Source organism: Typopeltis vanoorti, chromosome 19 (assembly GCF_054136105.1).
Source record: "Typopeltis vanoorti isolate ZY-2024b chromosome 19, IOZ_Tvanoo_1.0, whole genome shotgun sequence".
NCBI classification, from domain to species: Eukaryota; Metazoa; Arthropoda; class Arachnida; order Uropygi; family Thelyphonidae; genus Typopeltis; species Typopeltis vanoorti.
Genome location: NC_143567.1, coordinates 60,258,132 through 60,282,204, shown reverse-complemented (window position 1 = coordinate 60,282,204; position 24,073 = coordinate 60,258,132). Strand labels below are relative to the sequence as shown.

General features: G+C 36.5%; 1 protein-coding gene across 3 annotated transcripts in view; it reads left to right on the top strand.

The window, feature by feature from the left end:
- The window catches only part of LOC150096158 (NADP-dependent malic enzyme-like), a 272,304-nt gene that overhangs the window by 200,995 nt on the left and 47,236 nt on the right, over nucleotides 1-24,073 (top strand). For 2 of the 3 annotated variants that reach the window (XM_090409458.1, XM_090409457.1), the window contains one exon: nucleotides 18,361-18,458. In XM_090409458.1, the coding sequence (XP_090265584.1) occupies nucleotides 18,361-18,458 (98 nt within the window). Of the gene's footprint in view, nucleotides 1-18,360; nucleotides 18,459-24,073 lie in introns of those variants that run through there. The other variant, XR_016549967.1, reaches the window with a different exon arrangement.

Genomic DNA, 24,073 nt, shown 5'->3' with positions numbered 1-24,073 from the left:
TTAATGTTTTGAAGACTTCATCGGATGAGATGTTCAGACCATGTTTTAGAAAATATAGTCAAATCGTTGATATATACAATCGGCAGTATGCCTTATGAGGAGCTAGTGCTTTATCTAATGATTTCTGGAATGTGCTTCCAGCATTCTTCATTCTAAACAGTAATATGTTCCATTGATAGTGACCAGAATGCGTCACAAATGCAGTGAAGGGCTTTGCTTCCTTTTCCATAGGGATTTGCCAATATCCCTTGGTGAGGTCCACTACAGTGATAAATCTTGCTTGTCCTGCCTCAAATAATAAATCTCTAACTATTTTCATTGGATAAGCATCTGGAATAGTAAAACTATTTAGCAATCTAAAGTCAATGCATCTGACACTTCCATTTTTCTTAGCTACACAACCACGGGATGAGCCCATTCACTGACACTTGGCTCAATGAGACCCATGTCTAACAGTTCTTTGATTTGTTGATCTACTTCCTTTTGTAGAGTGATTGGCACCCTATAGAGTTTGAGTCTTTTAGGGGAACAGTTCTCTGTAACTTTGATGGAATGTCCGTCAACTTTGGCGTGACCAGGTTTGGAACTAAAAACATCTACACATTTCTGGAGGATGTCAAAAAGTTCTTGTTTTTGTTCTCCCATCAAGAGAGCTTTCATATCCTTAAGGTGTTTCCTAATATCTTCAACTTATTTATTCATTTTGTCAGCGGGTGCATAGTGGAGTGTTCCGAAATCTTCATCTAGTTCGAAAACTAGACTGACATGATTAATTCTTTGAATATATGGTCGAAGCTTATTTATGTGGAGCTCCCTAATACTTCCATCCTCCATCTCAACCTTCGCAGAATGTGGTCTAGTAAGTTGGACGACTGTAGCAGGTCCAGTCCAAGTATTTAGAAGCTTATGAGAGGATGAAGGTAACAATACTAAAACCTTTTCCCCAACAATGAAGGATTTTTCTTTGGAACGAAGATTATTCCAAATTTTCTTTAACAAAGATAAGGGGCCTGGAGGTAATCTTCCATATACCAACTGGAAAGGTGACAACCCAGTAGTGCTATGTGGTACTTCTCGGTATGCGAATAGAAGATAGGGAAGATGTAAATCCCAGTTTCTTCCATGTTCCTGTATATTCTTATTCATCATCTCTTTTAAAGTTCTGTTCCAACGTTCAACAGCGCCCATACTCTCAGGATGTCCTGGAGGAAAAACGTGGAGCTATGCCTAGCAGATCTTCAAAAGCTTGAGTGAGTTTAGATGTAAAATTCGTACCTTGGTCTTTCGTAAAATGGTACAGACCATTTTAGGAAATCCAGTCTGAGTAAAAACCCTCATCAGAACGTTACATGTAGTTTTAGCACTTATTTCCTTGACAGGTATGGCTTCGGCCATCTGGTGCATAAATCAACAGCACATATTATGAATCGATGCCCTCTTCCTGATGGAGGTTCTAACGGTCCGATACAATCCACGCTCCATACCTCAAACGGAGTTTCTGGTCTGATGATAGGTCATATGGGGGATTCTATCTCTATATGTAGCAGTCCTTCTCATTTGACATTCTTTGCAACTTTCGCAGTATTTTTTCACATCTTGTTTAATTGTAGGCCAAAAGAATGAGTACTTGATTCGTTGACGGGTTTTCTTTTCGCCGAGATGGCCAGCAAGCGGGATTTCATGTGCCATCTTTAAGACATTTTCTCGTTTCACATGCGGTAGCACTACTTGTCTAATATTCTCACCACAAATATGTTCGTTATGAAGCAGAACCCCATTGTCAAACGCATAAGAATTTTCCTGCCTTTCTGCCCATTCAAAGCGAAGCATCTCATCATCCTTTTGAAGTTTGCCAAATTTGAATTTTGTTTTATCTGGTATACACTCATTTTCTGCACCTGGTTGAGACTCTATCGTATTTACTGCCAGTACTGTACTGGTTATTTTTGAAGGCATGTCTTCGTCTTCATCATCTTCTGACCGTTTATCACTTAAATCTTTTGATTTCAAAACCGGTGTCTCCCAATGGTGACCACTCTCATGTAGCTCGACATTCTTGACCAGCATTTCATAGGCAGAGGAGCTCAGTAGCAGATCGGTAACCAGTCTTCTTGAGATAGCACAGGTGACTGGAACATTATCATGTAAATTATCATCAATTTTCATTTCAAAAATCCTTGGGGGTGTTGTTTCATTTTCTCCAAAAGCAGAAGACAGTTCTATCTTACTTTCTCCATCATGAGGTGTATCTGCCACTAAATCTTCACGCACTACCGATATTTGCGCTCCCGTATCTATTATTCCATTTAACACCCTACTTCCACATTTGATTTTGGCGACCTTCAAATCATCTACATTTCGATCAATGTCCACTGATTTGGATACTGGAACGGAAATTTTGGCAGTCAACACACCTGGTTTAACGTCATCCCCAGTGGTAGATGTCTGGACTAGGTTACTGTTTGCTGTAGCAGGAGTACCTTTTGATTGACTATTTTTCATACAAAACTTGGCGATATGACCTTCCTTTCTACAAGTAAAACATGGTTTGTAGTAAGGCTTGTATGAATCATCATTTTGCCGCAGCTGGTACCATTTCGGTGGACTTTGAGAGGGAGATAATGACTTATTCTTGAATGTTCGTTCAGGAGGTGGAGCATAAGGTCTAAACTTTTCAGTAACTTTGTCTTTCGGAATAGCTCCGATAGGCTTCTTCGATGTACTACGGACACTGTCATGTTCGTCCAGTCTGTCAGCTAACTTGGTTGGAGAAACGAATTTTGCCCAGTCATCTAAGAAATGTTCTCTCACTTCATGTGGTGCTTTCTTCTTCAGTTGATCCGTAATAATTAGATCTTTTAACCCTTCAAAATCCTTGATGTCAAGGCCACCAATCCACTCTTCGAAATAATTAGTTATTTCATAGCAGAAATCCCTCCACGATTTTTCAGCAACCTTTTAGTGCATCACAAACTTTTTTCTGAAACTTTCAGGATTCAGTTTAAATCTCTTTAGTAGAACTGTTTTAATATATTCATAATCTTCGCAATTTTCTTCTGACTCTACCAATTAACTGGACAATCTCAAATGGTAACAAAGTCAAGAGACATGATATCCAGTCTTTAACATCTATTTTGGTTCTCTTGGCTTGTCTTTCAAACAGAGATAGGTATATCACAATGTCGTCTTCTTGTAATCTAAACCTAGGCATTAGCTTAATTAGTTCAAGACAATATGGTTTATTGTCACTGGATACTGGAGTTGAGGTTAGTTGAACACGCGCTTCAATTTCCAGTTTCTTCAACTCGAACTCCATTTGTTCTCTTTTCTGTTGGGCTCCCAATTCATCTTTCCGGCATTGGGCTTCTAGTTCTTCTTTCCACCGTTGAGCTTCTAATTCTTCTTTCTTCATCAATTCTTCCTCGAGTCTGGTACTAATAATCGTCTCTAACATCCCTTTAACAAATTCTTCTTCTTCATAAAATTTACTTTCTGTAATAATCATTTTAAGATCTATCACTTTCATTTCAACAGTTGGCTTCTCTCCCAATTCTTCAGCCAATTTATGTAAATTTTCCTTTCTACCTTTGGTTAAATAAGCCATGGTGCTTAACAACAACCCTCTTTACTGATAAAAAAAAAAAATCACCCTTAAAAAAAATCAATTTCAAAGAAAAAAAATTTTTTTATTTTTTTTAAATGCCCAAATAGAGATGTATATATTTGGCGATTATGGGACTCATAATTAAATTCAGCATATCACTTCTTAACATAGATAAATCTGACAATATTATCAGATAAAACTTCAACTACACAATTTACTACAATTTCAAATACACAAATATATATATATATATATATATGTGGATATATAAAAACAAAAACAAAATAAAAAAAAACAGTTTCGATTTTACACCACTACTATATAATAACTTAAATCTCAAAACAGAACTATCAAAACAGTATGCAAAAATGAACTATGATAACACTATCGTGTTCTTTCTCTGGCGAGAAATCAAAAGTACTGACTGTTCCAAGATGGAACAAACATGCAAAATAGGACAAAATGGGAAATGCAAAACAAAACAAAATAAATTTAAAATGAGAAAAAAAAAAACAACTATTCTGAATTATCTGGGACGAAAATATGGTTTGAACACTGCCGTGTTTTTCTTTTATCCAAACTATTGCGCTACTGTTCCAGGATGGAACAAAACTTGAATACCGATGTATTCTTTCTCTGGTGAGAAATCAAAACTACTACTGTTCCAGGATGGAACAACCTCCGAACACCATTTTTTTTGTATTAAAGCAGATTTTCGCCCAAACAATCAAAATAGAACTTTAAAATATGGGAGCATAACAAATTGCTCTCACCTTGTAGATCCTGCCAACTGCGCCAGTAAAACTCGGACTCGTGGTGAATGGTAAAGCTGGTGAAAGTGCTAATCATTATGCAGAATGAATGCTCGCTGAGATTAGCTGCTAACCCTTTATTGACATGAAACACATAGCAGCACAGAACAAACAAAAAAAAACATACATTCACAACTAAAAGTCGCCATACTACAGAGCCCGCACACTCCACATTCTTCTTGCAGAAACTCACTAACAGTTTATATCTTTCCTTCTCACTGACGCTCCCCTCCACAAAAACAAATGACATCAGCCACGCCTCCTCTGCACAATTTGAAGAGAATTCACAAGCGTTCATTACAAAAGTCCTTACAAACATAAAGTCTGTCAAGACTCATCGAGGGGAGGTCCCCCCCAAGAAACACAAAGTCTATCATACCACCCTTTAAACTCACTGACCGTTCTCGCTCCCACCACTCCATCAGGCAATGCATTCCACGGTTCAACCACTCTCCATGCAAAGAAACCATTTCTTACCTTCTTACCCTCTTGCTCACAGTTTCCTTTCGTAACTTCCAGGGATGGCCTCTTGTCATCACTCCTTCCCACTGTTCAACCAAGCGAAAGAACTCCCCAGTGTCAACCCTGTAACCACCTCTCAACAGTTTAAAAGTCTCAATCATATTACCTCTCCTTCTTCTATCCACCAAACTCTGCAGTCCACATTCCCTCAGCTGATCCTCATAACTATCTTTGTACAGTCCTGAAACCATCTTTGTCATCCATCTTTGTATCCTTTCCACAGTTAATTTATCTCCTTCAAATCCTGGGAACCAAATATGAGAACAATAGTCCAAGTGTGATCTGATCAGAGACTTATACAACAGAATGATAACCCTCTTATCTCTGCAGGTCAGTGTCCTTCTCATAATTGCAGCAATCCTCTGTGTTACCTTCACCACCTTTGCAATATGTCCCCTAAACTTCAGGTTTCTATCAATCATCAACCCCAGATCTCTTGTCTCCCCTACTTCCTCCAGTATAACTCCTCCCATAGAGTATGCAGCATCCCATCGATATTTCCCAAACCTCAAGACCTTACATTTTGCTGCATTAAACTGACACTCCCCCATTCATTTGCCCATCTATCTAGGTTATTTAAATCCTCTTGCAGGGATACCACATCTGCACTGTTACTAATAATCCTTCCCAGCTTCGCATCATCCGCAAACAACTGAATATCTCCTTGCAATCCACTGGCAATGTCATTGATATAAAGGTTAAACAATATAGGTCCTAGTACTGAGCCCTGTGGGACCTCACTTGTAACCCTCTGCCTCCTTGAAACTGCTCCACCATACACAACTCTCCGATACCTATCAGACAGCCAATCCTGAATCCAGTTGACCAATCTGACATTCAGACTCATGTGCTACAACTTAAATATCAGATTATCATGTGGCACCCTGTCAAATGCCTTGCAATCCTTGCAAAGTAAGAAAATTGCAGTATATGCCTTTCCCTCATCTAATGTTCATGTAACTATATTATAAAAGGCTAGCATATTGCTAAAACAAGAGCGCCCTTTCACAAATCCATGTTGATTCTCACAGATAACATTACCCTCATCTACCCAATGCTGTATACGGTCCCTCACTACTTTCTCCAAGATCTTAACAACTACTGATGACACACAGACTGGCCTATAATTAGACACTTCCAGTCTGTTACCACCCTTATGCAATGGCACTATCTTACCTTCCTTCCATTCCCTGGGCACCTTTGCTGAAGCCAGACTTTCATTGAAAAGTCAGGTTAAAGGCACTGTCAGTTCCCTAGTACATTCTCTCAAAACTCGTGGTGAAATGCCATCCAAGTCCCAAAGCTTTACTGACATCCAGAGTACTCAGTATCTGAAACACACTCTCCTCCTGTACCTCTAAACCTCGAACCAGCCCTATCCCTATAGCATTAAAACTGACTCCTCTAGGATTAAATACTCCAATAAAGTGTTCATTGAACGATTCCACTATGTTCTCTGCATCAGTCACTCTATTCCCATTTTTATCCCACAATATCATTCTTCTACAGTCATTTCTTCTCCTACTGGCCACATAGCTAAAAAATACCCTATGATTTTCTTTGGATCTTAGGGCCAATCTCCTCTCATATTCCGGTTTCGCTTTCCCTTACCACACTAGTCACTCTTCTGGCCTGTGTCTTATATTCTTCACATCTTCTCTTCACCTGTCTCCTTATATCTCTTCCATAGCCTCTTTTTCGCATGCAATTCTTGTTTAATATTGTTTGTCATTCACTTTACTCCAAATTCTGTCCTCTTTTTTCACTCGTGGTATACAACTTACCATGGCTGCTAACAAATATTCTTTCACAATTTTTACCGATTTTAACCGATTAAAAATCACTTTCTTCTGCACAGCTCAAATTCACTGCCACATGCTGCACTTTTATCAAAAGAGAAATTAGAAAAGATCTAAGGAATTTCAACATAAATAAAATCAAACAAACCCTAGAACAAGGCACATCTTTAAAAACAGCAAAAAATGCCTAAAAAATGGCAAATCCTGGATCCCTTCCTTAGTTAATGAATTTGGTCATAAAATAAATAATAATTCTAGTAATCAAGCAAATAATCTAACAGACAACCAAACAAATAGAATGTGTGTGATGATCCTCACTTGAAATCACCGAAGAAGAAATAGAACAGGCAGTCAAACAAATGAAAAATGGCAAAGCACAGGGCAGTGATCAAATTCCAGCAGAATTCTTCAAAATAGGACTTGTGAAACTATTACCAGAACTTCCTCAAACTATGCAATGGCATCCTATATACAGAAACAGTACTAAGGCAGTACCGTTTCTGTATTAAATTCAGAAATAATACTATTTCATGAGAAGGGTGATCGATCAAATATAATAACTACAGACCCATAAGTCTCATCCCACATAATTATAAAATATTTATTAGGATTATCCAAAATAGAATTACAAGCCAACTAGATCAGAACCAACCATATGAACAAGCAGGATTCAGAAAAGGTTTTTCAACTATTGATCATCTACATACTATCAGCCAAATTATTGAAAAATATCAAGAATATAATAAGCCTCTATACATAGCATTCATAGACTTCTAGAAAGCATTTGACTCAATAGAACACAAGCCACTGTTCCTGGGACTCCAAAATCAAAGTATAGAAAATAAATTTATCAGAATATTAAAAAATATTTATAATAGTAGCACTGAAGAAGAAATCAAACTTGAGACAACAGGACCATCTTTCAACCTAGGAAGAGGAATTAAACAGAGACCCAATAGCACCCAAGCTATTCACTTCATTTGTAGAAAGTATTTTTAACTTGGGTATAGTTATGTTAAAGATACCAAGTAATTTTAAACCTGGTTTTACTCAATTTTTCCAAGTAAGCAAACAGACAAAATGTCAAGTTTGTGCCTGCAATATATGCAAGACTAGCTGATCCCACAGGTAGTGCAAGACCAAGGCAACTCGTGGTAGAGGTGGAGCAAGCTCTGATCACTAATCTTAATATTTACCCTTAATGCCAAAACACATCTCCAAGAAGGGGATGTATGATGTTTTGTATTAAAGGCAAGGGGCCACTACCCAGACCGGTTTTGACCTTTATTGAGGTCTCATCAGTGGGAGCCAGGCTAGAAATACATCCCCTTCTTGGAGATGTGTTTTGGCATTAAGGGTAAATATTAAGATTAGTGATCAGAGCTTGCTCCACCTCTACCACGAGTTGCCTTGGTCTTGCACTACCTGTGGGATCAGCTAGTCTTGCATATATTGCAGGCGCAAACTTGACATTTTGTCTGTTTGCTACTTGGAAAAAATGGAGTAAAACCAGGTTTAAAATTACTTGGTATCTTTAATATTCACTTCATTGTTGGAAATGTTATTGAGGGAACTGAACTGGGATAATTATGGTTTAAACATCTTAGGCAAAAATTTAAGCAATCTTAGATTTGCCAATGACATAGCACTCTTCTCTGAAAACAGCTCAGAACTGGAAACAATGATTAGAGATCTAAGTAATAAAAGTAAAGCATAACGATTAAACATAAACTACAGCAAATCTAACCTAACGACTAACCACACAGAAATCCCAATAACTGTTGAAAACAGAATACCAATGAAAATTTACACTCCTTTGGTGCAGAATTTCATTGGTGAAGTTTTGTAAGAAAATGACATATTCAAATATGGAGTCTTCCTTTAGCATATATTTGCATAATTTTCTCTGATCAGAGTGTCTTTGAGACTAGTATGATTTCCTTAATTATATAATATATTTATAATTTGCATGCATATTCCTATGTGCATGTTGAACCTCCCTACTTCAGTTGGTTTTGATACCCTTTGGTTGGAGGACCTCTGTGGGAATCCTAGCTAGGATGCAAAGAACCTTTATCAGGACTTTTCAATTGAAGATGAGTTATCCATCTCATGTAGCTGGAGTGTTTTTCCTCCCTGAAGCTGGGGTTTTTCATTCCACAAAAGAGGTACATGGGCCAGAAGAACATATGCACGGGACATTGAGCCCTTCAGTTGGAAAAGACCTGAATTTAATTATTGTTGTGATGAGAGGAGTCTTTATATGGGTCTTATATGAATGGGAGTCTTTATATGAATCCTAGCTACGATGCAAAGAACCTTTATCAGGACTTTTCAGCTAAAGATGAGTTATCCATCTCATGTGGAGGTGAGGATTTTTCCTCCCTGAAACTCAGTTTTTCATCCTAAAAAAAGCACGTGGGCCAGAAGAGCACAGTCAATTGACAGACATGCTGGCTATACCAGTAGGATTAACTGCACCATCAGAGCATTAATTAGGTTTCAAACAAGCCATATTCCTTGGGAATGGAATTATGCAGCATGAAGGGAAACATGCAGTAATTATAATATTGCTTTGCTTTTTCCAGTGCTGTCTCCATAGCTCAGTCACTATATATCAATAGTGCCCTTTAGTTTGAAAGCCCTCAGGTTCAAATTCCATCCAGAATGTGAACCTTTCATGAGGGATTTTTAAGTGAAAGTGAGTTAGCTGGTGTTATGTGGAAGCTGCAGATACAGATACACAAACTAGTTACAGAACATTCATACACAAACAATTAACAGATATAAGTAACGTGTTAATGTGTTAATGTTCTACATAGTTGGTAGAACATTAACACAGTTGCTACAACAAATAGTGTAATTAACAACAGTTTGAAAACCCGGGCTTTCTTTGTGAGCTTATTTAACCTATCCAAAGTATATTTCATGTTTCCTAGCGTTATGAAAGTGACTTGGATGTATTAATGATTTTAATTTTTAATGAGAAATAGAGACAGATGTTCTCTAATAGGACTTCCCTTCATAGCATTGTCAGGGATCATCTCTGAAACATGAACATTTTCAGCAGCCAAGGTGGATTTCATTGATTGCTCTTTTTTTGAAGTTTGATGAAATAGGACATCAGACTTTTGAGTAGTTGACTTTGTTTTCTCATTCATCTCCTTGTACCATGCCAGAATATCTGATATACCAGTGGAGGCTGATGCATATCTTGCAGCATTATGATCATGCATTTTAAAGAGAAGTGCATCATTTTTCTGGAATGCTTCTTTTTTCTGACATGTTTCAGAGGAAATACCTGTAGTCTCAGGTATTTCCTTTGAAGCATGTCTACTTACCTCTCCTTTTCATTCTCCAACTCATTTAATTACTTGTTAAATAGATCCTTGACACGAGAATTCAGTAATATTATTCTCTTCTAATTGTAGCGCTAACTACTTTCTTATGTCATTGATAACTTGAGTGATTTTTTTCAGTCTCCTCATGCATAATAAAATCATTAATGTATAATGATGTTTTTTCAAAGAGCATTGTTATGTTCTTCATTTTGTGCCAGGAGTGTTCAATTTGATGAATGAAGCATAAATATTAAAGAGTTCCTTCAGTTTGTATGTTACTATGTGTCAACACACATTCTAAATCTCAACTAGTGAAAAGGTTCCAAGGCCTAGAAACTTTGCATTTCCAAGATACACAAACTCTTTGTTTGTGCTGCCACTACAAAGAGTATTTCTGGAATGCCTTTCTTCTGGAGTCTCAGGACATTTTGACTTCTACCTGCAGTGCAGATAGAAGGCAAAATGTCAAGAAAATAACTTGACTTTTTTTTCACAGTGGTTACACAGTGGTCAGCATTTATTGTTTATAGAAATTATGGAGACAAACACCATGTTACAGCAATTACTTTGATTATATTTTCTTATTCCTTCCCTCCTCTTTTACTTTGCAGTGTTGAGGATTTTCTATTCAGTTAACCTCAACCATATCTTGAGGATAAGGTCTTTAGTCTTATGCCTAGAGGTGTGTCCTATGTTTGTAGATGCATGTGTTCACGGGCCGGTTTGCCTGTTCAATTCTGGGGGATGAAAAACCCAAGTTTCTGGGTGGAAAACCCCTTACTTCCATATGAGACCGGCTAACTCATCTTTAGTCGAAAGAGACCTAGATAAAGGTTTCTCACATCACTGATGGGAATCAAGCCCAGGTCTTTTCGACCAAAGAGCTTCTGACTGAGCTAAGGAGGCTCATTTGATTATAACAAAGTTAAAATGACTATCAACGTTTTGACCTTTATATCAAGGTTATTATCAGAAATGCATATGAGCTAAAACACAGGCTACATCACAATACACATTAGTGAGTTCTAGCATAACAGCTTTGTTAACCATTTACATTAGCCTGACCTCTGGTGAGTGAAAGAAAGAAAGAAAGAAAGAAAGGAAAATTTTTAATTCAAAAAATATATAAAAAATTAATAATAAAATGAAATAATAAATGAATAAAAATTATAACATAAATTAAAAGTGGAATTATTATTTGCTACTAGTTAAATTCTCTAAAGAATTTAATCTTAAGATTCTATTTTTTGTCTATTGACAGATTTTCTTGTGTTTGGTGGTTTTTGGAGTTACGCCATCTTATTTCTGTTGTTCTATACCTGAATACCATATGGATTGCAGGGTCTTCTAGACTCTTGGAATTGCTAATCTGTTATTCTTTTGAGATTGGGATGATGAATCAGCGTCTTATATGCTTCTTTGAATTTTTCTTTGTACCAAATTTTGGTGCAATATAGGGACTGGATGCCTTTCCAGTCAATTCTGTGGTACATTTGATGTGCATGATCTGAAAGGCTTGGTTTTTTTTATTGGGATTGCATCCTGTTTCCCTTATATAGTGTGTTTTGTCTCCATAATATCTACACAATGAACTTGACATTTAACTTTCTATAACTGACAGCCTGGTTGGCCGAGTGGTTAGCGTATCCGCTCTCCAGCCAAAAGGCTGCAGGTTCGAATCCCGCTGTGGGCATGGATGTTTGTGACAGTCTGTGAAAATACTAGTGGTGGTGGGCAGTAGATGATGATGGTAGTTGTGGTTCGCTGTAGTTGGTGGATTGAGTGGTGGAAATAGAGAGCTGTGGAGTGGGTGCCCTGCCTTGATGAGTCTTTGGACTCCTTGGAGGTGTCACGTAATAATAATAATAATAATAATAAGTTATGAAAAAGATTTTAAATATTTGGGCCAGATAATATCATTTAAAAACAGGATGAAAAAAAAAAACAGATGCCAGAATCACCAATGCTTAGAAGAGCTATTGGTGTGTAAAAGAGTGGATGAAGGGAGACCTACCAATCAGCTTAAAATGCAAACTTCATAATATGATCATACTACCCATTCTAACTTATGGATCACAAACATGTTCACTAACAACTAAACAAGTGACCAAGCTAAGAACATGTCAAAGAGCAATGGTAAGAAGTATGTTAAACATCAAAAGGATAGACAAAAATAAGAGCCCTAGAAATAAGTCAGAAAACAAAAGTCACTGGCATCATAAGAATAGCAAAATCCCTAAAATAGAAATGGGCAGAACACTTGATGAGAAATGATACATGGGATAAACTCACCACTTACTGGACACCTAGAGAGAGAGAAAGAGAAGTAGAGGTAGACGAGGTAGACAGAAAACTAGATGGAGAGATGAACTTATTCTAACAGCAGGACCATCCTGGTCAAGAACAGCCCAAAATAGAGCTAAATGGAATAACATGGGGAGGCCTTTGCCCAGGAGGGATTCTACAGGCTGACAACAACATTAAACATTAGTTTTGAGAGAAACTTGTGCCATAGTATTATAAATTATCTGCACATAAACACAAGGAAAAGTACTATTTATTAAATATACTGCCAAATATTTCAGTTTGAAATTAACACACTATCATCAGTCGCCTGAACATCACCACCTTGTAAAAAATATTGTACGGGCCACTGACGACAGTTTATTAATTTCAAACTGAAATATTTGGCAGTATATTTATAATACTTTTCCTTGTGTTTACATGTGGATAATTTATATAACAACATTAAATAATTTCTATAGTCCTCTCATATTAAGGTTTCTTTTGTTTGGTATTGTTCTGAATTAGAGTTCCCATTTGTCCCGGGACAGTCCCGTTTTTTATAAAAATGTCCCAAGTTAATTCCAAAAGTCCTACTTTTTTAACTATCCTTCAGGAAAAAATGGTTAAATGGATTTTATCTCATAATAGTACCAATTTCTATTACAATGCTGATAACAATAAATTTTATTTATTTATTTATTATTACCCAAGACCCCATGGAGTCAAAGACTCATCTAGGAGGTCCCTTTATCAAACACACAGCTCATCATACCATGCTTTAAACACACTTAAATTCTCTGCAGACACCACACTCTCAGGCTAGGTATTCCAATCATTCACAACTCTGCATGAAAAAACCTGCTTCTCACTCCCCTACTCACATCTTCCTTATACAGCTTCCGGAGATGACCTCTGGTTCTCCCCTGATCTCCCACTATTTTCTATTGAACCTCTCCAGCATTGATCCTATAACAACCCCTTAATAACTTGTAAGTGTCTATCATATCTCTCCCTCCTCTTCCTCCTCCTCCACCTGTCCACCAGACTCTGCAATTTGAATCTTATCAATCTTTCCTCCTACTCGACAGAAACTACCTTAGTCAGTCGCTTCTGGACCTTCTCCAACATCTCTTCATCCTTCTAAAAACAAGGTGACCAAATCTGGGCACATTAGTCCATGTGTTGCCTAATCAAAGCTTTATACAATGAAACAAGAATCTCCCTACTTCTACAAGTCAGTGTCCTCCTCATCATTCCCAGAAGCCTTTGTGTTGTCTTCACAATTTTGGCTGTGTCCCCTAAATTTCATATCCTTATCCACTATCACCCCCAGATCTCTTATTTCCTCCACGTCCAGCAATATATCCTCACCAAGCAAATTCTGCATCCCATTTTTGTTTTCCAAATTTTAAAACATTTACATTTTGCAACATTGAACTCACATCTCCATTCTCTTGCCCCAACCACTCAATTTATTCATGTCTTCTTGTAAGGCCACAACATCTTCTCTACTCTTCATGGTTCGTCCCAACTTTGCATCATCTGCAAACAACTGAATATCTCCATTCAAATCTTCACCAATATCATTAATATACAAGTTAAACAGCAACGGTCCTAAAACAGACCCCTGAGGCACAGCACTAGCAACTTTCCTTTTCCTAGATATCGCTCCCCCCCCCCCTTGATACCTATCAGATAGCCAGTCTCCAATCCCATGCCCCAATCTAATATCCAACCCCATCCACTCCAGTTTGACTATCAACTTATCATGTGGTAATCTATCAAAAGCCTTTGCAAAATCTAAGAATATTACTGTGTATCCATCTCCTCTGTCCACGGAAGTAGTCAACTTATTGTAATAAGTAAGTAGATTACTAAAACATGACCTCCCTTTAGCAAATCCATGCTGTCCATCAAAGTTAATACCATTGTTGTCAATCCAATTCTGGATCCTAGTTCTCACAAGCTTCTCCAACAACTTAACTACAACACCTGGTACACAGATAAGTCTATAGTTTGATGCCTGAGTTCTATCACCTCCTTTATGAAGTGGCACATTCTTGCCCTCCTTATACTCCTTAGGAACTTGACTCAGTGCAAGACTTGTATTAAAAAATTATGTCAAGGCTGGCGTCAACTCCCTATCACTTTCTTTCAGAATATGTGGTAATATATTATCAAATCCCACAGCCTTATTTACATCTAGTTTGCTCAGCTCTGCATACACCTCTTGCTTATTTACAGTCAGTCTCTTTTCCCCATAATCAACTGCTCTCAATCTCTCCATGAAGTCACATTCACAACATTGAAATAGATAGAACACTATGTAAATACAATATTGAGAAAACCTTTGAACCTCCTGCAAAATTAAAAAATTTACTCAGCTCATCCAAAGATCCTTTTCCATACCTTGCCCATCCAGGGTTTACAAAAATTCAGTGCACCTGCAACCTACCTTACATAGGGAAAACATGGTGCATCATCCCAATAAGAAAAGATGAACATAATTACCACATTAAATTCCTCCACTATGGTAAAATAGGCCTGTCAGACCATGCACTTCAACCATGTTACAGAATCAACTGGAAAGGCACCAAGTCCGTACACCACACCAAAACCTGTTTGAGAGAAAGTTCAAAGAAGCCTATGAGATTCTGAAACATCATTTGAATCTAAATAAGAATGATGGATTAATAATTCCAAGAATCTGGAGCACCCATCTTCAACTCATAAAAATCCAGAACAACACCCAAATACAAGAAAACCTTAATATGAGAGGACTATAGAAATTATTTAATTACCAGTTTTCTACTAATTTTTTTTTTTTTTATCATCTCCATATTATTATACTGATATATATAAAAATATTATTTTATTTAGTAATTTTTTTACACCCCAGATCAGGCTAGGGTACTGTTTGCCCACAGATGCAAGACCCTTCAACACTTCTGTGCATGTCAAAAGAAGGAGAATCCGTTCTGATATTAGGGTAATAATCAATGCATTTTGTGAGATGAGTGTTTATAATACGTCAGAAAATTATCTTTTCTTTTGTGAAAATTCTAGTTCTTAAAATGGTAACTATTTTGCTTGTACAACAGTTGGAAAATGTACGTATAAAGCACATGATTTTGCGTGTTAGTAGCCAATTCATACATCCTTTATTTCTTTCTCCTCTTCAGCATGAATCGACTATTCTTGGCACATTGCCAAACTTGGTTCTATGAAGTGTAGGCATACATCAAATGATTAACAAAGCATTTGGATTTAGGGTTGGTGAGATGGATAGGTGGTTGGTTGATGGAGAGATATCAAAGAGTAGTTTATTCAGGAGTAGAGTCCAAAAGACGGCCTGTGACTAGTGGTGTGCCGCAGGGTTCTGTTCTTGGACCACTGCTGTTTAATCTGTTCATTAACGATATAGGGAAGGATCTAAGTGGAACAATTCATTTGTTCGCTGATGATGCAAAGTTGGGTAGGGCAATAGTGAATGCAGACGATGTCAAAGTCTTGCAGGATGACTTATATAGATTGGAGTTCTGGGCTAAGGAGAATGGATGTCAATTTAATGTGACAAAATGTAAGGTTATGCATTTTGGGGTGAAAAGATTAGCAGCAGTATACCACATTGGTGGAACTGTACTTCAAGAGATTGATGAGGCCAGGGACTTGGCAGTGTTGGTGGATAGGGAGATGAAGTTTAGGGGGCACATTGCAAAAGTAGCTAAATCAGCTCATCAACTCACTTGGTTGTTGAAAAATACCTTGACGAGCAGAGACAAGCAAGTTATTGTACCTCTGTACCAAGCCTTGATAAGACCTCATCTCGACTACTGTGCCCAGATTTGGTCACCTCGGTTCCTTCTTGATGGGGAGGAGGTGGAGAGGATCCAGAGGCTTGTGACTAAGATGATAACAGGTCTATGGAATGAACCATATGAGAATAGGTTGAAGATTTGTGGGTTGCAGAAACTAGTTGATAGGCGGAAAAGGGGAGATATGATTGAGACATTCAAATTGCTAAAGGGATTCTATAGGATTAATTCAGAGGATATTTTTGAGATCAGGACTGGTGGTAGGAGAACTAGGGGACACCTATGGAAGCTGGGCAAGAGTGTGGTTAGCAGGGGTGTTAGAGCTGGGTTCTTTACTTTTAGAGTGTAAATGAGTGGAATAAGCTGCCAGAGTCTGTTGTGGGTGCTATGACGGTGAACGAGTTCAAGGCAAGGTATGATAGATACTGTGAGAATGTAATCGCATAGTTGTGTGGACATGATGTTTAGGGCCTCCCTCGATGAGTCTAAGGACTCCTGGAGTCGCCCGAAATAATAATAATAAAAATAAAAATTTATCTTACTTTTGTGTAGTGTCATGTAGCTTGGGTTCTGTGGATATGTATGTGTTCCTGATGATGATGACGACCTCAATACAGAGGTCAAAACATCGAGTGTTATTTTCTTAATTATAAGTAAAGTAATTACTCCAACACGTGTGTTTTTGTTTCCATAAATTTTTCGCCGTGAACATTATACATGTGATTTGTATTTGCTGAAAGCTGTAAACAATTTACTGATAGATTAAAGGGTTATGTACTACTCAAGTTGTAACAGCATTTATGGATAGACTAGGTATATGAACATTATATAATGGTTACATGGATTTATGATTGGTATAAAATTAATACAGAGGTATCTCGCTAATCCAAACTAATAAAAACCATGCTCATTCGGATTAGCAAATTTCCTCCCCAAGATACAACAATAACTAGCGTTTAAGACAAAAATAATCAAATTCTAATGGTACATCAATGATAGAAACTGATAGAAAAAAAAAAGCTACTGTACTGTAATGTAAAACAAAAAATAATACAGTACACAAGTTTGTTTTAGTAAAAAATTTAATTTCTTGTACCTGCATTGTTGAGGATTCTGATTTAATAAAATTGCATAATTTTAAGTTTCACAAAATAACACAAAAAAGGTTTTTATTTCTTTGTCACTGATTTTCTTTTGTTTCTTGGAAACTAAACCTTTTCGAATACTTCTTCTCGGAGCTGCATAAGCAACAAAATTTTGTGGACTGGCATATCATTTGCTTAGCACATTCTATACACATATTAAAACTGTCAGCTGCCTCTTCATGTTTTACTTTTTTTTTCATCAAGTTCTTCATTGTTATCGTTGTCTTCTAATTCATTAGAAGATGATGGTGATTCTACATAATACATCATAAATATGTAGTGTCATATTTATAATTTCAGCATCTGATTTGATTTCAATTTCACTTTCGGTTCTACCTGTAATCCATTCCGTAACATCTGTTTGTGAAATTTCATCATCTGGATTTATATTTTTAACCAAATTATGCTCGTTTTGAATTTCCTCTTTTTGTGTATATTTGTGATTCATGCCGACTTTTTTATACTGTACAGTATAAAAAAGCAAACGTGAACACACAATACATCAAAATAGGCCTCCAGTATAACCTTACAATCGACAGTACGAAAAAAATACTGTACTGTAATAATAATAAAATAAATAATAATAGTTAAAATAACAATTATTAAATAAAAATAATAGTACACAAAATAATAATATGTAATAAATAACGCTTTTTTTTTTCTTTCAAACCGCAGTTCGGATTACTGGAGGGTTTGGACTAAAGAGGTTCAGATTAGCGAGATACCACTGTATTTGTTCAGAGAATAATGCCTAGTGTGAAGAAAGGACCTAGTTCTTGGATGCTGAGGAGGACATAATTTTGAAAATATGTTTATGGTCAGAAAGTTTAGAGGTCAAAGTTATCTCAAAGAAAGAAATTTCATCTTGTTTTGAGATTTGGGTACTATCAAAAGTAAGAGTAGGAGAAAAAGTTTCTTGTGAGATAGACTTAATAATTTTAGTTTTTTTTGATCAAAGTGTTGAGAGGAAATTTTGTTAGTTTAGTTAGCATAACTGATATATTTCTGTAATTAAAATATTGTTTGTCCAACACAGGCACTGCTGCTGTAGCTGTGGCAGGGATTTTTGGCAGCCTGATGATAACTAATCTCAAGCTGTCAGAAAATACATTCTTGTTTTTTGGTGCCGGAGAGGTATGTGTTAAATTTATTTATTGCAAATATCATTTTAAAATTTATATAATTGAACATGTACTGATAGTACATTTATTATTGTAACTATAACAATTATTATTCAGGACATCCGTGAAGTCACAAAGCTGATTGCTTGAGGCCCATCTTAGACAACAGTCTCACTGTCTGCACATTCACTAGACTATCATTTTATGATTCAACTACCCTCCTTGCAAAATAGCAACTTCTCATCCTCTTACTCCCGACTTCTTTTTGCAACTTCCGAGGATGCTCCCACCCCTTGTTCTTTCTCTTGTGAAAACCTTTCTAGTATAAATTATGTAAATCTCTCAATAGTTGAAATGGCTCGGTGATATCACCCCTTCAGCTTCTATTCAGCAAATAATGTTGTTTGCATGCACTCAGTCTATCATAACTAACATTGTAAAGTTCTAATATTATTCTCGTATCTGCCTGTGTACCATTTTCAAGGTTATTTCATCCCCTTTTATTCCAGATGTGGCTTGATATCAGATCTTTATACAATAGGATCACGACTCTCATCTCTGCTGGTCAACACCTATCTTAGTATTGTAGCAATCCTCTTTGGGTACCTTTTCAACCTTTGCAATATGTTCCCTAAACTTCAAATTTTTGTCTACTATCACCCGCAACTCCCTTTGCCTCCACATATTCTAGTATCGTTCTGCCAATGGAATATATGACAGGGATGTTCAACCAGTCGATCATGGAGCGATTTTTGGCCAATCTCTTGTGTATTCCTCCTTACTTACAAATTTAATTAAAACTGAAAACATAATATTTTATTTATCATTATTTTGTATTATTTTTAATTCGCTTTAAGTGTATTGCTATTATTTATTTATTTTTTCATTAAAATTGTCAAATCAGTAATTTTCTTATAAGTCCGAGTAAATGAATTAATTTGGATCAGTGGAAGTCAAACAGCGTGCCGAATGAATACGATTATAAGTAAAGTGTAAAAACTCGATTGTAGCTTAAATATTAAATATTCCAAAGCACATTACATCAATTTTTTACTTATGTGAATACAGTCCCATGTGAATATTGTAAAAATATAAACTTTTTTTGTCTCGGTATAGTTTGTATTAGATGTTTTTGTAAATAACTCTTTTGAAGCTAACTGTATATACTGCTTTAATAAGAATATGTTAGAGTGTTAAAAACAAAGGCAATGTTTTTGTCACCGAAGCTGTACATGGCGGCATTAGAAAGATTGTTGTTCAAACTTGTATGTATGAGAAAGGCTTGCAGGCTCTAAGTGTAAACATCTCCGAAGTCAGTCAGAAAGAGTTCAAACAGCTTTCCGATGGCTGGCAACTTATCAAAAGAAAGCGGAGGAGAACAAAAGGCATGCCGAACTTGAAACTTAAGATGAAAGACTCATACCAATTCCTTGGGGGTTGCCAAACTTCATGCAAGGTCTCAGAGGAGGCCTAATAAAAAGGGACAGAAGCAAGCAGAAGGGCTCCCAGTTCCAGAATTGCTGTCAGAGAGGAGGCTGCCTGGTCCAGAGTCACCGTCAGAGAGACTGCCCGAATCCACATTGCTTGAGAGAGGAGTTTCCCGCTTCCAGAAAGGAGCTTCTCGGTTCGAGATGTCGCATCTAGGCCGCAGACAAGGTTTCAAATTGCCGAAAGGAAGAGTTCCAATTGCCGGAGAAAAGTTTCCAGGCCAGGTTAATGTCAGACATTAACCAGTGTGTTGCGTTTTCATTACAATTTTATGAATCAAACGACTTCACTGATATTGCTCAGTTAATGGTAATTATTCGCATGGTATTTCAAGATTATTCAAGTAAAGAACTTTCGAAAATTATACCATTATTGGGAAGGACTAGGGGAGAAGACATTTTTTCGGCATTTGATGAATTTGTGAAACAAGACAAACTTCCGCTTTTTAAACTTGTGTCTATTACTACTGATGGTGCTCCTGCAATGATAGGTAATAAATCAGGCTTCGTTTCATTATGTAAAAACGATGACAAATATCCAGATTTTTTAATGTACCACTGTATTATTCACCAACAAGTACTGTGTAGTAAAAGATTAAACACAAAAGATGTTTTGGATATTACATTTAAAATTGTAAATTCTGTTCGAGGAAAAGCCCTGCAACGGCGGTTATTTAAATTACAGGCAGATGATGATAGGACTCTTCTGTTATACAATAATGTTCGCTGGCTCAGCAGAAATCAATTTTTAGAAAGATTTCTTGTATTAATTAACGATATAAAAATTTTTCTTGATGAAAAAGGAGATATTTATCCACAATTGAGTGATAAAAGATGGTTGTTACACTTATCATTTTTAGTAGATTTCTGTACGAAATTAAGCAATTTAAATTTAGGGTTACAAGGTAGAGATAAAAATGTAATCGACATGTTAAGTTCAATAAAAACTTTCCAACAATACTTACTTTTATTAAAGAAAAATATAAATGACTGCGAATTTAGACATCTCCCATATTTATTAAAATTTTTTGAACAAAATCAAGAAATGGTTCACTATGATTTAAAAGAATTTATTCGTGAAATAGAATTAGTTGAGGAAGAAATAAATTCAAGATTTAAAGATTTTAATAAAACTGAAATGATTGTATCTCTTTTATCAATAATCCATTTCAAGAAAACTTGAACATCACAGAAATTTCAAATAAAATTAGTGGACTGTTTGATATAAACCAAGCTGAAGTAGTACTTGAGATAATAAACATTCAGAATAGTTTACATTTAAAATCAATAAACAATGAAGTCATTTGGAAGTATGCACATGAAACATTTCCAATATTAACTGATATTGCGCAAAAAATTCTGTCGTGTTTCAGATCGACATACTCGTCAGAATCCGCTTTTTCAAATATGACCGTCATAAAAAATCAATTAAGAAACCAAATTACAAATGATCATTTGGATGATTGTCTGCAATTGGCCACTTCTTCATATCAACTTGACTATGAAAATATTGCAAGGTCCAAACAATACCAAAGTTCACATTAACTTTTTTTTTTTTAATCAACCAGCATTTCCTGTAACTTGTGAGTTTGTAATCAATCTGTTGTTTTTTCTAACTTTGGTTTTCCAAAATAGAGAAATAAATATATTATTCCAATATATATATATATTTTTTTTTGTTGTATTAAAATATTTGTTGTATTAAAATAATTAAAAGTGATAAATAAATTTTTAAATACACAAATAAAGTTTTTAGTTGTGTATTTTTTTTTAGTTCTTTATTTGTGCATAATCAGATATCAGGTTGGGGGGGGGAAAACATGATCTCTATATATGGGAGTAGATCGCCGAATAACTTTTTATAGAAAAGTAGAACACCACTGTATATGCCATCCCATTAGAAGACCCCAAACTTCAAGACCTTACATTTAGTTACATTAAACTGATTCCCCATTTTTATTATGACTTTTTTTCTTGACCACTAGTATTAATAAATTAAAGACTTAATTCTGTATGTTAGTCAAGTAAATAATAGTTTAATATCCGACGTTTCACTGACTAATATCTGTCAGCATTTTCAAAGGATACACTGGTAAGCAATAGAAAGTAACAAAAACTAGGAAACTAACCGACAATTCTAAAAATTATATAAAGTTATCACTGTGTGATAACAATATGACACGTGATACAATACACGTGTCGCAAGTTCAACGTTTTATTTGTTGAGATATTTATTGTAATTTTGATGAAAATTCATTTCTTTTTGGTTAAATGATCTGATTAGAGTTTTCCATATATCTGGTAGGATTAGGCCTTGATTCTTATTTAAGTTACCTGTTGAACGGGCGACACTGTAGCAGCTTCTTTGAATGTTCTGGAATGGTAGTTCTCTTCTATGTAGGGCATAGGACTCATATCCCATTCAATATTATGGTTGGTAGAGGCAAAGTAGGAAGAAAGGCCTGATATATCTTGTCTGTTATTCCTTACCCATGTGTTCTTTCTTTCTTGTTTCAAAACTTCTAGATGTCTGTCCGATGTAATTGATACTGCATGAACAGGGTATTTGGAGTAAAGTTGATGACAATTTGGAGTAAAGTGGATGACAAACGATATCAAACAGGAACTGTAGTTGAAAAAGAGATTATGGAAGATATACAAGGAGAGGGGTGGAGGAATATAAGATGCAGGCCAGGAGAGTGACCAGAATGGTGAGGAAGGCAAAACTGGAATATGAGAAGAGATTGGCACTAAGATCCAAAGAAAATCCTAGGGAATTTTTAGCTATGTGGCCAGTAGGCGGAGAAACGATTGTGGAAGAATGACATTGCGGGATAAAAATGGGAAGAGAGCGACTGATGCAGAGGACATAGTGGAGTTGTTCAATGAACAATTTATTGGAGTATTTAATCCTGGAGGAGGTTTTAATACTAGAGGGATAGGGCAGGATCACGGTTTAGAGGTGCAAGAGGAGAGTGTGTTCCAAATACTGAGTACTCTGCATATCAATGAAGCTGTTAGACTTGATGGTATTTCACCACTGGTTTTGAGAGAACATGCTAAAGAACTGACAGCTCCGTTGACCTGGCTTTTAAATAAAAGTCTGGCTGAAGGAAAGGTACCCAGGGAATGGAAGGAAGGTAAGATAGTGCCATTGCATAAGGGTGGTAGCAGACTGGAAGTGTCTAATTATAGGCCTGTTTGTGTGTCATCAATAGTTGTTAAGGTCTTGGATAAATTAGTGAGGGACTATATACAGCGTTGGGTAGATGAGGGAAATTTATCTGGGAGAATCAACATGGAGTTGTTAAGGAGCTCTCTTGCTTTAGTAATATGATTGTCTTTTATAATAAAGTGACAAGAGCAGTTGATGAGGGAAAGGCATGTACTGCCATTTTTTTTGGATTTTGCAAAGACGTTTGACAGGGTGCCACATGATAAGCTGATATTTAAGATGTGACACATGGGTTTAAATGTCGGGTTAGTCAAATGGATTCAGGATTGGCTGACTGATAGGTATCAGAGAGTTGTGTATGATAGTGAAATATCAAGGAAGCAGAAGGTTACAAGTGGGGTTCCACAGGGCTCAGTACTGGGACCGGTATTTTTCAATCTTTATATCAATGATATTTTCAATGGATTGCAAGGGGACATTCAGTTGTTTGCGGATGATGTGAAGATGGGAAGGGTTATCAGTAATAGTGCAGATGTGGCATTTCTGCAAGAGGATTTGAATAAACTCGACAGATGGGCAAATAAATTAGGTTGTCGGTTCCATGTAGCAAAATGTAAAGTCTTGAGGTTTTGGATCTATCGATGGGAGGATGCATACTGGATTGGAGGAGCTGTACTGGAGGAGGTAGGGGGAGACGAGATCTGGGGATGATGATTGATAGAAAACTGAAATTCAGGGAGCATATTCCAAAGGTGGTGAGGTAACTCAGAGGATTGCTGCAATACTGAAAAGAATGCTGACCTGCAGAGATAAAAGAGTTATCATTCTGTTGGATAAGGCTCTGATCAGACCACACTTAGACTATTGTTCTCAGATTTGGTCCCTGGATTTGAAGGGGATAAATTGACTGTGGAAAGGGTACAGAGGCGGATAACAAAGATGGTTTCAGGACTGTATGATATGAGT